Below are 12418 nucleotides of genomic sequence, written 5' to 3' on the forward strand. Positions count from 1 at the left end.
TAAGTAAGAAAGAAAGTAGGTATCATGTGAACATAGAACAAAGAACAGTCTGTGTTCTAGAAATAAATGTTATGTTAGTTTATTTAGAAATAATAAGTCACCAAGACGTCACACAGTAAGTAAATTAAAATGAAAACAACAATAATGTAAAATATACTGCATTTTTGCATAATCAAAATTCCTGGCAGTTTCTTCATGAAATAATTATCCATTGACACTTAACGAAATTTGCCTCCAATAACTGTTGGTTAATGTTAAATATTGCACAAGTTAGTTAGCTAGCCATATTAGTCAGATCATTCTTTGATATACATTTAGTTGCTAAGAAGCTATCAAGCAGTTGTGAGCTAGTAAGAATAAATGATGGAATGTTGGTCTTAATGTTGGTTAAAATGGTGCACATGAATAACAGGTACTGTAAAACATGCAGTATTGTTTCATACATAATAATATTATAAATAATGATATGTCAGGTGCTGATTGTGAAGTAAACCAGAGAATTTATGTTGAGCCCAAAAGTTTCCAGATCTACCACACAGAGTATCACCGTAGTCTTGCTTTCACTGCAGCAAGAGGGTGCTGCTGAAAGCCATGATTGCAGTTGTGAGCAGTACAAGTGGTATAGGATGTCCCCGTGCGTCGCTGCGGCTGGCGGGACGTTCTTGCGTCTGCTTCTGCAGGAAGCTCACAGAGTATGCCATGTACAGCTCTACACATTTTCGGGCTTTCATTTGCTGGATTAGCACAGGGTAACCAATTTCTGTGATGCTTACTGTATCATCATCGCTCTCTTGGGACTTAGCAGGCACTACAACCTCGGATGTGCCATTCTCAGGAGTGCCAACACTCTCAGAAGTGGAAGAATTAGAAACTGTAAGTGATCTAGCCATGGGGTTATCCTCCTGGATGTTGCTGATTTTTGCATCTTGATTTCTCAAGAGGTCTGTTCTTTTCATGCAGTCTTTCATGTATTTTTCATAAGTCTGGGCCTTAGGAGGTGGCTTGAATTTGTAGTCACGTCGATAGTCATTTGTATCAGTAGATTTTATGCCATAATTGCGGTGCATGTATTGGTTGTAATAATACTCTTCTTGGGGGCTGCTAAAGTGAAAGTTTGGTCGAGGAAATCGACCCAGGCCATACCCTACAGCCATCCCTGTCATAGCCCCAACTCCAGCTGCCAACATGGCCTTTTTGGCAAAGCCTTTGGACTTCACGGATGGTTTATAGCCCATATCATGAACTGATTTTGAGAAAGGGGAGCCACCGATTCCGTATCCTGGACGCCCAATTCCACTGCCATACCGAGGACTAAGAATTTTGTTGTTAGGATTCCAGTTAGGATATTGTCCTCCTATGGATGGATAACCCCCAGGGTATCCTCCCGGCTGTCCTCCTGTCCTCACTGGGTAGCCACTACCCATTGGATATCCTGCAGGGTTGATTGATCCAGGATACTGGTTTGGATGTACACCTCCTCCCCCAGGGTACTGGCCTCCTGGGTAACTACCACCAGAAGGGGACTGATTGGGATATCTTCCTTGATTTACACCTCCTCTACCTGGAAACTGGTTTGGATACCCTCCAGGACTACTGCCCCCTTGTCCTGGATGCTGAGCTCGACCTGGATAACTTCCACCTGCAGGGTACTGATTTGGATACCCTCCAGGACTAGATCCCCCTTGTCCTGGATATTGTCCCCCAGCTGGGTACTTGTTGGGATATTGCCCTCCAGATGGATAACTTCCACCTGCTGGATAACTACCACCTGCAGGATAACTACCACCAGCAGGGTAACTTCCACCTGCAGGATAACTACCCCCTGCAGGATAACTGCCACCAGCAGGATAACTACCACCAGCAGGGTAACTTCCACCTGCAGGATAACTACCCCCTGCAGGATAACTCCCACCGGCGGGATTACTACCTCCTGCGGGATAACTACCACCTGCGGGATAACTACCCCCTGCGGGATTACTACCTCCTGCGGGATAACTACCTCCTGCGGGATAACTACCTCCTGCGGGATAACTTCCACCTGCTGGATAACTACCACCTGCGGGATAACTGCCACCAGCAGGATAACTACCACCAGCAGGGTAACTTCCACCTGCTGGATAACTACCACCTGCGGGATAACTACCACCAGCAGGGTAACTTCCACCTGCAGGATAACTTCCACCTGCAGGGTAACTTCCACCTACAGGATAACTACCACCAGCAGGCTTCTGTGTGGGATGTCCTCCTGTAGCCTTCTGTGTGGGATGTCCTCCTGGGCTAACACGTCCTTTACCAGGATACTGCTGGTTAGGGTATCGAGCCCCAGGGTTGTTGCCTGCAGAGGGATATTGGTTGGGTTGCCTGGGATAGTTAGCTTGTGTCTTGCTCCCCTGCTGCGGCTTGTTTGATGTTCCAGTTGTTGAAGTTTTAGTGTTAGTAGGATTCTTGCTGCTTGATGTTTTCTTGTTTGCTGATGTGTCATGCAGCAACAGCATTAAAGTCAAACAGAAAATTGTGAAGATGATCAGCTGCCCCATCCTGTAATCAAAGGAGGTGTATTAACATTTTGTTTGTTTCAAAAGACTTATTTTAGTTATTTATTGGTTACCTTTAAAAAAAAAGTTTGTTCAACTGAAAGATTAAAAAGATTAAGATTTCAATTCTACTGTAATAAGATGTACACTGAATAATAGTTAAGCTAACATTATAATCTAACTTTTACCTAATTTACACTTAATTTCAAAAGTAAAATAATTTGTAGAAAATAGCAATACTACTACAGAAGTAAATGCAAATATATTTTTACTTATGAAAACCACCAGCAATAAGGGTGATGACTCTCCATGCACACAATCACAATCCTCTGCTCCAGGCCAATTGATTTTCCCTTTTACAGCTATGTAGAAATTTGTTACACAGGGAAATACAGTAAATAAACTGTTGAAAACCTGTAAATTTTATTGTAAATTTATATTTTTAAAAAAGTATAAATTGTTAAGAGGAATTATTTAAAGCCTAACAATTAAGAAACTGGGCACCAGAGAAGTTAAAATTATTATTTTCTTTAAACAAATAGAGAAAAATTAAAAATACGAGGGGCTTTCAAGTCAAGCGGGAACTTATAAATAAAGGTCTAAAACTTATTGACATTTACAGAATAGATAAAGCACAGTATGGTAATGACACTTTTAGCCACTATAAAGCATTTAAATGATTCAAACAATAAAAAAAAATAAATGCTGTACATCCAGGATGTTCGATCCCAGCAGAACACATTATGCATGAAAATCGATAGATAACTTGTTGCCACCTTGCAGAAGAGACATATCTGTTTGTGGGAATTGTGCACAATTATTCACCAGCACCATTACAGGAACTCGGCTAGGCGTTATTACCACATCTCCTGTACAGTTCTGACCTTAAAGCCATTAAAAGAGTTCCTGAAAGGCCAACGTTCCAGATGCGAAGCAGGCAGTCTGATCATGGCTCTAATGTACTGAAGAAAAAAAAACTTCTACCTTAATAGTATCCAAGCACTAGTGAAATGCTGGAATAAGTGCGGTTAGTGTGGCATGGGATTATGTAGAGAAATAAAGTTTTCCAAAAGTCCTTTGACTTTAATACCCTTCGTATGCAAGTACAAAGAAATGCTCTAAAACAAATATGCCCTTAAAACGTTATGACTAATAAATTTATGTTTTGACCCTCTATCTACGATATTTATAATGCATAATCAGTCCCAGTAATGTACAAATTAAGCTTAAATTAACTTTTATAAAAAACTATAAAAAAAAAAAACTATTCTGCTGGAGAATATCACATATCACACATTTGCATACTTTATAATAAAGTACAATAATGTGAAAGTTGTAAAATAAACATCTTTTGCACCATTTGTATTAAACAATAAGGTGTCTGTCTAGTATTCAGCACCTAAACAAAAACTAAATAGATTTAGTGTGAGAATAAACCTAAAGTAATGTTATTAGCCACTAAAAGCCCTAGTCATGTTCAGTTCCTTAAGTGCCTATGAGAGGCATTAATAGCTTGAGAGCCAGGATTTTATTCTGTATCATGATGTATTTCCTTTTAAGTCCTCATGAGTTCATCTTATGAGATATGCCACACCCATAGTGAATCTAAACAAACATTTGGAATTATGCTGTATGTTTGATACAAGATTGACCATGTTGATGAGAGGGTCACGACCAGCGGGCTGACTAAATGATATTACAGATGAAGAGGCTTGTATAAACGCCTAATCACATTCTCAACACAAATGGTATAAGTGCTTGATGTTTGGTGTTAACTTTAGTCAGCGAATCCAATGGAGGGACCAGTTGTTAAGTTCCCTCCATTGACAAGGCATTCCTTAACTTAACTTCTGAAGGGTGTGTGGGTGGTGGGTGGGTGGGGGGGGGGGTTTATATGTGTGTACAAACAATGTTTCTTTAGTTTCATTCCTGTTCAAGCTTTAAAGCCAAAAGAGAGTTTGCACTGGCACGAAATATTACTAAATGTCATCCTAGGTCTTCAAAATCCATATTGAAATAGTTTCGCATGGATCCGCTCAGTTGATCCGCAGTAGGTGCTCTCCAGAAATATCCAGCATTTATATCCCCAAATAATAAAAGTTCAGTGCATGCATAATATCTGGTCTGCGAGATCACCTACTGTTTATCTATTGTAATTTCAACACTTTCAACACTGCACTCTCCATCATCAGCATCAGTGTGTGTGCAGTGTGTGTACCAGCACTCCCGGAACACTCCGTTCACAAATAACAAACACTTTAATGTTTGTTCATCTGCTTTCTCCATGCACTACTTCTATACAGATGCCATATGTGTTGGAGGAACAGAGGGACTCATGTGATAGATCAATACAACAATCATTAACAGAATAATCAATATTGTCCTCAGCACCGGGAATCCACATAAGCATTTATTATTTTACACTCTATTAAACTATGTATATGTATATGTATATATAAATTTCTTCCCTTTTTTTTACCTTGAAGATGCTTGTTTCCGCTTGGTCCTCTCCCCTGTACTGAAAATGTTTTGTTGCTCTGACGTCTGGCTGAATCTCAGTCTGCTCTGTGTACCCTATGTAGGTGCACTTTATAGGGAATAAACTACACTATTGAACACAGTGTCTCAGAGCAAAGTATTTAGGATAAGGCCTGTATTTGGGGCGTGGTTTCCTTTAATGGGCATTACAGGAAAAAAATAGCCCTGGAGTTATGTCATCTAGAAATGTAATAAATAAATAAGTAAATGAATAACTAAATACAAATAAATGCAAAATATGTCTAAAATATATTGAAGAATAAAGAAAGAGCATTTAATTAGAAGGTGTGTACAAACCTTTTACTAGCAGTATATCAGGAAACCATTTAAAACATTTTTTAAAGAATACATGTCTGAATTAACCATGTTTCCGGAGTGGAGATAAGCATTTTAAAAATTTAAAGCTGCATCTCCAGGATCAAGGGTTCAATTCCTGCCCAGGGTCTGTGTGCATGGAGTTTGCATGTTCTCCCTGAGCATGGTGGGTTTCCTCTAGGTACCCCAGATTTCTCCCATAGTCCAAAGACATGCTGATAAGCGTTCCCAAATTCCCCATAGTGTCTGAATAAATGTGTGTAAGTGTGTGTGTCTATGTGTGTTTGCGGTGCAATTGATTGGCACCCTGTCCAGGGTGTACCAGGGGTCGTAAGGGCAGTGGACTACAGTTCGGAAGATGCTAGGTTTAAATCCCATGACCACCAAGTTGTCCCTGTGGGGGCCTTAAGCAAGGCCCTTAACCCTAAAACTGCTCAGATGTAAGTTTGTCTGGATAAAGGCATCTGACAAATCCCAAAACGTAACGTAAACGTGTACAGGATAAGCAGTATAGAAGATGACTGAATTAATTATACAAGAATATATACAGTATATTAATTTATCTGCTGTAATATAAAGTGAAGATACACAGAAGATCTTGTTAAGGCCATAAACCTTTATTATTAATCCAATTTCAAAAAGACAAAAAAAACAAAACAAGTACATTTAATATAACATAAAAATCTTTAAAGATTTCAAAACTAGTACCCTGGTTTAGAACAGGAGTGTGTCTTTCCCTGAAGAACATTAGAAGTAATATTAATTTCCTTGGTACTCGCCCATTTGTGCTTATCTCCGAGAAAAACTTAGGTAGCCTCCTATCTGGGGGTGCTTATCTTAAAAACCTAATTACTTAATGACAAAACATAATTACATAGTTATATATTAATTATTACATACTTTTTTGTAGATGTGTTCTACAATGTAAAAATTTTAAAAACAATAAGAAAAACATTGAATTAGATAACTTTTGATTGGAATTATATACCAGACACAACATAAACAGATAAATGTCCTAGTATGCCAAAAAGAGCTGATTTTATTCCATGGCTTTTCATACATAATACAAAATATCACAAATTATACTTCTATAATTCCCCAATCATCCCTGTGCTGTATGGTGTGATCTGATTAGCACAATAGGAAGGAAATGCATTACATGATGTGGATGAATGACAAGCATATACTTGGGTCAATAATGGCAAGTTTAATTTGACACAAATGGGATGACATCACATTAAATCATATAGGAGTAGCTGAATAACTTACTGAACTATAAATTGTGCATGCCAGTATTGTATGATTAAAACTATCTAACATAATGAGAACAAAAAAAAAAAGGTAAATGACAAGGGCTTGGCTACATGGCGTCACAAGTAAGTAAGTCTCTACCTTGCTTTCTCTAACCTTGACCACAAATCATCTGAGAGGTCATGCTCTTTCGACCACTGCCACAGAGTTCTATGCTTGTTCACGAGAGAGAGAGAGAGGGAGAGAAACTTAAACAAATCATCTACTAACAAACAGCTTTATCAGACACGCGGTGCATGTGCTTCTGGATCATTCGGCGCATATCACAGTACCTGCAAGCACAAAAAAACATAATAGTGTATGATAAATGTACAGTAAAAACAATCCAGTAGTAGTAGTATGACAATTCTCACAGGAGTAAACTACACATACCTTTGCTTGAGCTTCTCCATCTCTCTGTTCTCTTCCTCCTTCAGTTTGTCAATAAAGCTGAGTAGCACTGGCATCTCCAGCTTTATATACTGTGCTACCTAAACACAACAACAGACCAACACGTGCATTTTGGTTTATTAGTGTCATGCTGTTTTATGCACATGCAAATAATAAATCTCCCACATTGATTTTTACAGAATGGGCAAATTGAAAAAAAGACACATCCTATGTGAGTTGACTGCTGTTGTGGTTAAAGTCTAGCACTAGGAATGTTATAAATAGTGCCGAATGCAAAATACAGGCTAGCACTGGCATCTAGTGGATGGAAGAAGCACATGAAACAAGTACTACTGCTGCTCAGACATCCATAATATACAACACCGTGTTACAGTTAAAGCACCACCATAACCCAAATGAACATATCTTGCCACCTTCATTCACATGTCCTGCTTTCTTTTACTGCTACACTTTACACTGTAATCTGATATAAATATCTTACATCATGGGTGACCTCCTCCACCTGGTCAGGCTCCATGAGAAAGATTTTGCTGATCTGTTCACATGGTCCATGTAGAAGACGGATAGCTAGAGGGTGATCATCCTTTTTCAGTTGTACACGCTCTGAGACAATTATAGACAATAAGATATCATTACCTTTTATGTGACAGTGAAAAAGGTTCAGCATTTGTGTGAGTTTGGAAAATGTTAAGCATGTGATACACCTAAATCGTCTGAAATTATTTTTTAAGTTTTTAATCTGGGTGCAGCGTTGGCTCACCTCCACTGGTGTGTACATGGAAGAGCGCAAACTCATCAGGACAGTTCTCAATCTTAAACTTATTGAGCAGTACACGGAGGACCTGAGATGTCGTCATGGAGCTGTTGATGCGGACGTTGGTGATAGAACCAAACGTTGGGGTGAAAACTGCAGTCTGACAAAGCAAGAGGATGAGATGAAAAACAGAAGAAAGACAGAAGAGAAAATACAAAGCTATGTTTTCCAGGGTGGAGTATCTGGGAAAGTAATTTGGACTGTGGTATCTTTACAAATCTCAAATATAAATTTGAACAATAGCTTTAGAAATTATTTTTTAAATATATGAATGTATAAATGGTAATAATAAATTGATAGCAGTAGAATATTAAATTAAATCTGTAATTTATACAAAGTTAAAATTTAGATTATCACTTTTAAATCAAAGAAATCAATGAAGGAAAATATATACAATTCATTTAACATCACCGTTCAAAAGTTTTAGAACACTTTCGAACTCCATGATCGTTCCTGATTTTTATTTTTTTCTACATTGTAAAGGAATGCTGAAGGCGTCCAAAAAAATGCATTAATCTCCTTTGAACAGTTAATATTGAGATGTTTCTGCTACTTATGCTCTGTAAAGACTTCATAACGCCTCTATTCTGAGGTGCTGTTAATTGGTCATTTTTCAGGCTGATAACTCTAAATAAACTTCTTGTCTGCGGCAGAGGTACTGTAGGTTTTGGTCTCGCCCTCCTGGGACGGCGTTCATGAGAGCCAGTTTCATTATGGTGCTTGACCAATTTTGCAAATGCACTTGACAATACTGTTCTTGCAAGAAATATTACAGAAAGGCTGACCTCTGTGTCTTAAAATAACAACTAAATGTTGTTTTTCTTGTTGTTACGTAATTATCTAATCCCATATCATTTCTTGAAATGTACCTTTTTAGAAATTAATATGATTTATTTGAATCATACATTTACAATGGAAATTTGAATAATGACTTTGTAAATGGAGCCATTGAGAAAGACATTTTAGAATGTTAACCTAAACAAAAAGTAAGACTTTAAATTATGTGAACAGTGATAACATTAGAAATTTGGCTTTCTTTATTTTCGAAAGCATAGATATTTTGAAATAAATATAAACTGTGGAGCTAATTTTACAAGATAAATTACTATAAAACTTTAGAAATTGAGAAAATAATAAAGGTTAAATTGTTGTTAAATTTTTATATTTAAAATCAATTTGGAAAATGTGATATAAAATTAATATTTGGAAATAAATATCAGCTATTATTTAGAACAGAGTTGTTTATTTAGAATATAAATCTCGGCAGCTGCATGTATAAAAACTGTTAAAAAGTTGTTAAAAAATATACATTTAAAACCTAAAACAATTATAAACTCGCCGCTTTGTACCTCTTAATCAGACACTTAAAACCCGTAGTAACTTATACCTTGTGATTATAAAAATGTCCATTAAAGGAACATCGATGCCTTCTGAGTCGCCGATGGTTACCAGGCTCTGTCGGCCCAGCAAGACTCCGCTCACTCAGACAGCTCCTGGTCCTGTGCAGGGTTGAGTCCTCCTCCGTTTCACCTGTGCATGTGATACATAACGCCACTAGAGCCAATCAAATCCATCACTCCACTATACAGCGCTATAAGTACTGTAGCTACGTATCACTAGCTTTCTAGCACACTACAAATCCTACAAGCTTTTTGTAGTGCACAGATTCTGTTTATTTACACATATCAGATTAAATATTAGATTCAAGACCAGCACTATGCGCATTAGCACTGTACATGGTTGCGGTTTCAGGTAATCCTGTCCCTGTACTCACCTCCCTGACTCTCACTGGAGTCATCCTCTGGCTCGATGATCTTAACGGTGGGTGGAGCCAGTGTGGTGTGCTGTTTTCTAATAATAAATGCATTTATGTATTGTTATTATTATGATTATTATTGGTGTTGCTGTAATTTAAAATCATTAAGTTTATAATAAATCAACTGAGAAGCACGTACTTCGTTTCACCTTGGTTCGCATCCTTTCTTGAGCGCCTTAAAGATGCAAGAAAACGAGGAGAGTCAGTTGGCTCTTTGCCGTCTTGCATCTGCAATCTGATTGGACGCCGCAGCCCCCAGAAGATGCTAAGCAAACCCTCAATGATCAGCTCTCCTTCCTCCTGTTACAGTTAGAAAATATCACAAAACTGAAAAAACTTATATACCAATTCAAAATGGCACAATTTTTTTTTCTGTGTGCATGTGACTTGCCTCTCTGTGCCGCAGGTGGAGCGATTTTTCCTCATAATAAAGGTTGTAGGTTTTGAGATGTGACAGTAAATCAGTTCTATAAATGAAATAGGTTATCTGGTACTGTATGTGATCCAGAGGCAGTAGACATTTTTTCCCCTTGATAGTTATTAAACATTAATACAGATTATAATCATTATATTAGGATGAAAACATAAGCGAAAGATTATTGGGGAAATTCATAATCTTACTTGTTGATGAATTTGTTTTCTCCAATCTGCACTAGATTTACAGCCATAAGGACAAAACAGCTGGGCCTGAAACAGAAGAGGAAAGATGAGAGGGGAAGGGAAGAGGGGAGAGAAGACAAAATGAGGGGTAAAGAGGACAGGAGAGAAAAGGAATAGAGAGGAATTGGGAGGAAGAGAGAGAGAGGAGGGGAAATGAATTAATTAGAGAGAAAAGAAGTAGAGAGAAAGAGCGTGATGTGGAGAGGAGTACAGAGGAGAGAAAAGAGGAGAGGAGAGGACATGTAGAGGAGACAAAAGAACCAGAGAGAAGAGGGGTAGAAAGGAGATGAGAAGAAGTGAGAGGAGGGGAAATAAAATGAAGATTAAAGAAGAAAATTAAATGATAAAAAGACTAGATAAAAAGGGAGAAGGGCAAATGTAAAAAAATAAATTGATTCGACCTGCCTTTTTGTTCGTTACTCTCTCTTGAACCAAGTGTGTGTGTATTTTTTGCACGTATTACTCTCTACAATAATACCACTTACATATCAGTCGATACCGAACATCAGCTGTTTAGATGCTGTATTGTGCACACAGGAGTGAGGAGTGTGTATTTCCTGATTGTAAATGGTGCACAAAACCAACATGAGAAGAAAAAGGACACAATCATTACACACTCTACACACTGCTGAGCCTACTTTTAGCTGGGGGTGGTGGTGGTGGTAGTGGTGTGTATTACTAAAAGTACTATGGGTTTTACTTTAATACCACACACGCATATTTTTGGTTTGATCCGCTTTTTTCACATTTACCAAAAGAGGAAGGTGAGTAAAATGATTTTTTAAACACGACACACACTTTAAGTTCAGGGCATTTCGAGCGAAGAGGCGGAAGGAGGAATAAAAGTGCTCACAGAAATGGCTATTTTATAGGTCTGAAGGAGAAAGACCTGAAGTCTAAAGTGACGTTAATGGTGAACACCATACATGCGCGATCCCACCATCAATCGAGAAGAACCCTGAACATGAGGACTTGAAGTCTGTATTTCTATAAAAGCTAAAAATATGGAGAGCTCAGCATATTAGTGTACAATCCAGAGTTTGCTTAAAGGAACAATTTTAATACTCATTTAATCTACATACACATTTACTTTAAATTATCATACCTTAAAACAGGGAGTGATGGGAAGATGGAAAGCAAAGATGAAGAAGCAGAACAAGCAGGTGACTTACTGTGTAGGAAGCCCAGGAAGAGAAGAAAGGGATTGTGTGTGTGTTTGTGAGTGTGTATCAGGTACATAGACCTTTTAAGACTGAATTGACAAGGAAGCCAAAGTGTATGTGTGTGTGTTGATAGACTAAAGGAAGCCGTGCCCCTCCCTAAACGCAGCTCACACAGGAAGCTGAGTGCATGTGCACTTGTGTTTGGACTTCCTGTTAGCACTGCAGACGTACTCGCGTATATAGATGCAGCTTTGAAGCAACGAGAAGCTCCCCCAAGCGCAACAATTTTTAAAGAATCAAGAAGTACAGCAAATGCTCCATATTGCAACTGATGACCTTTTAACCTTTGGGCTATTTTATATATGCCACCAGAAATGTAAAAAAACTGCTTTGGTGGTTTAAAGATGAGGGAGAAAATGTAGGCAGCGCCACTATGTGGTAAAAGAAATGTGTGCACTTGGACCATTTCAATTCAGACCGAAATTTAAAATTTAAAATGTCCGAAAGTCGTCGTTTGTTACTCTGCTGTCTGGGTTTTTACAATATTACAGATATGACAACATAAGATACATGTACATGTACATCTGTATTGCAATGTAAAGTTGTACAAGTTCAAAGTCATTAGCGTCCATCATGCGAATGCATATTTATTTGTTCATTGTCATACAATAAGATCAACTTAGTGCTAACAACATATACAAACAGCTATCAAATAGTCGCTTCTATGGAATCAAATGATTTCCTTTGATCTGGTAAATATTACCATCAGTTCTGGAACAGGTTGATAAATTCACAGTATGATAATCTTATGACACCCTATTGCAGTTTTCAGTGCTTTATGCCATGTTCTCAGAGCTTCAAATTCTCAAAAAGGACA

The 12418-nt window shown here is 38.0% G+C and overlaps 2 protein-coding genes across 2 annotated transcripts; both read right to left on the reverse strand.

The window, feature by feature from the left end:
- Window positions 1-63: 63 nt before the first annotated feature.
- Window positions 64-5077, reverse strand: prnpb (prion protein b). The gene is made up of 2 exons (XM_053516341.1): window positions 5014-5077; window positions 64-2538 (listed from the first exon to the last, which is right to left on the reverse strand). Exon 2 carries the CDS (start codon window positions 2535-2537, stop codon window positions 561-563), a length of 1977 nt encoding a protein of 658 aa, XP_053372316.1. The 5' UTR covers window position 2538; window positions 5014-5077; the 3' UTR covers window positions 64-560.
- Window positions 5078-6406: 1329 nt separating this feature from the next.
- rassf2b (Ras association domain family member 2b) lies at window positions 6407-11695 on the reverse strand. The gene is made up of 10 exons (XM_053475848.1): window positions 11551-11695; window positions 10340-10405; window positions 10110-10185; window positions 9858-10018; window positions 9677-9753; window positions 9290-9432; window positions 7849-8002; window positions 7570-7691; window positions 7071-7168; window positions 6407-6970 (listed from the first exon to the last, which is right to left on the reverse strand). The coding sequence occupies exons 2-10, from the start codon at window positions 10384-10386 to the stop codon at window positions 6904-6906; spliced, it is 945 nt and encodes a 314-aa protein (XP_053331823.1). The 5' UTR covers window positions 10387-10405; window positions 11551-11695; the 3' UTR covers window positions 6407-6903.
- Between the last annotated feature and the right edge of the window lie 723 nt (window positions 11696-12418).

The sequence above is a fragment of the Clarias gariepinus genome, chromosome 17 (genome assembly GCF_024256425.1).
Source record: "Clarias gariepinus isolate MV-2021 ecotype Netherlands chromosome 17, CGAR_prim_01v2, whole genome shotgun sequence".
In the NCBI taxonomy this organism is placed as follows: Eukaryota; Metazoa; Chordata; class Actinopteri; order Siluriformes; family Clariidae; genus Clarias; species Clarias gariepinus.

Bases quoted from the DNA above. Each gene is read 5' to 3' on its own strand.
- rassf2b (XM_053475848.1), bottom strand. From the start codon at position 10,386: ATGGCTGTAAATCTAGTGCAGATTGGAGAAAACAAATTCATCAACAA. The intron at 8,003-9,289 runs GTATAAGTTACT...TTGCTTTGTCAG, and splicing joins GACATTTTTATAATCACAAG to ACTGCAGTTTTCACCCCAAC. The intron at 7,692-7,848 runs GTGAGCCAACGC...TAATTGTCTCAG, and splicing joins CCATGTACACACCAGTGGAG to AGCGTGTACAACTGAAAAAG.
- prnpb (XM_053516341.1), bottom strand. From the start codon at position 2,537: ATGGGGCAGCTGATCATCTTCACAATTTTCTGTTTGACTTTAATGCTG.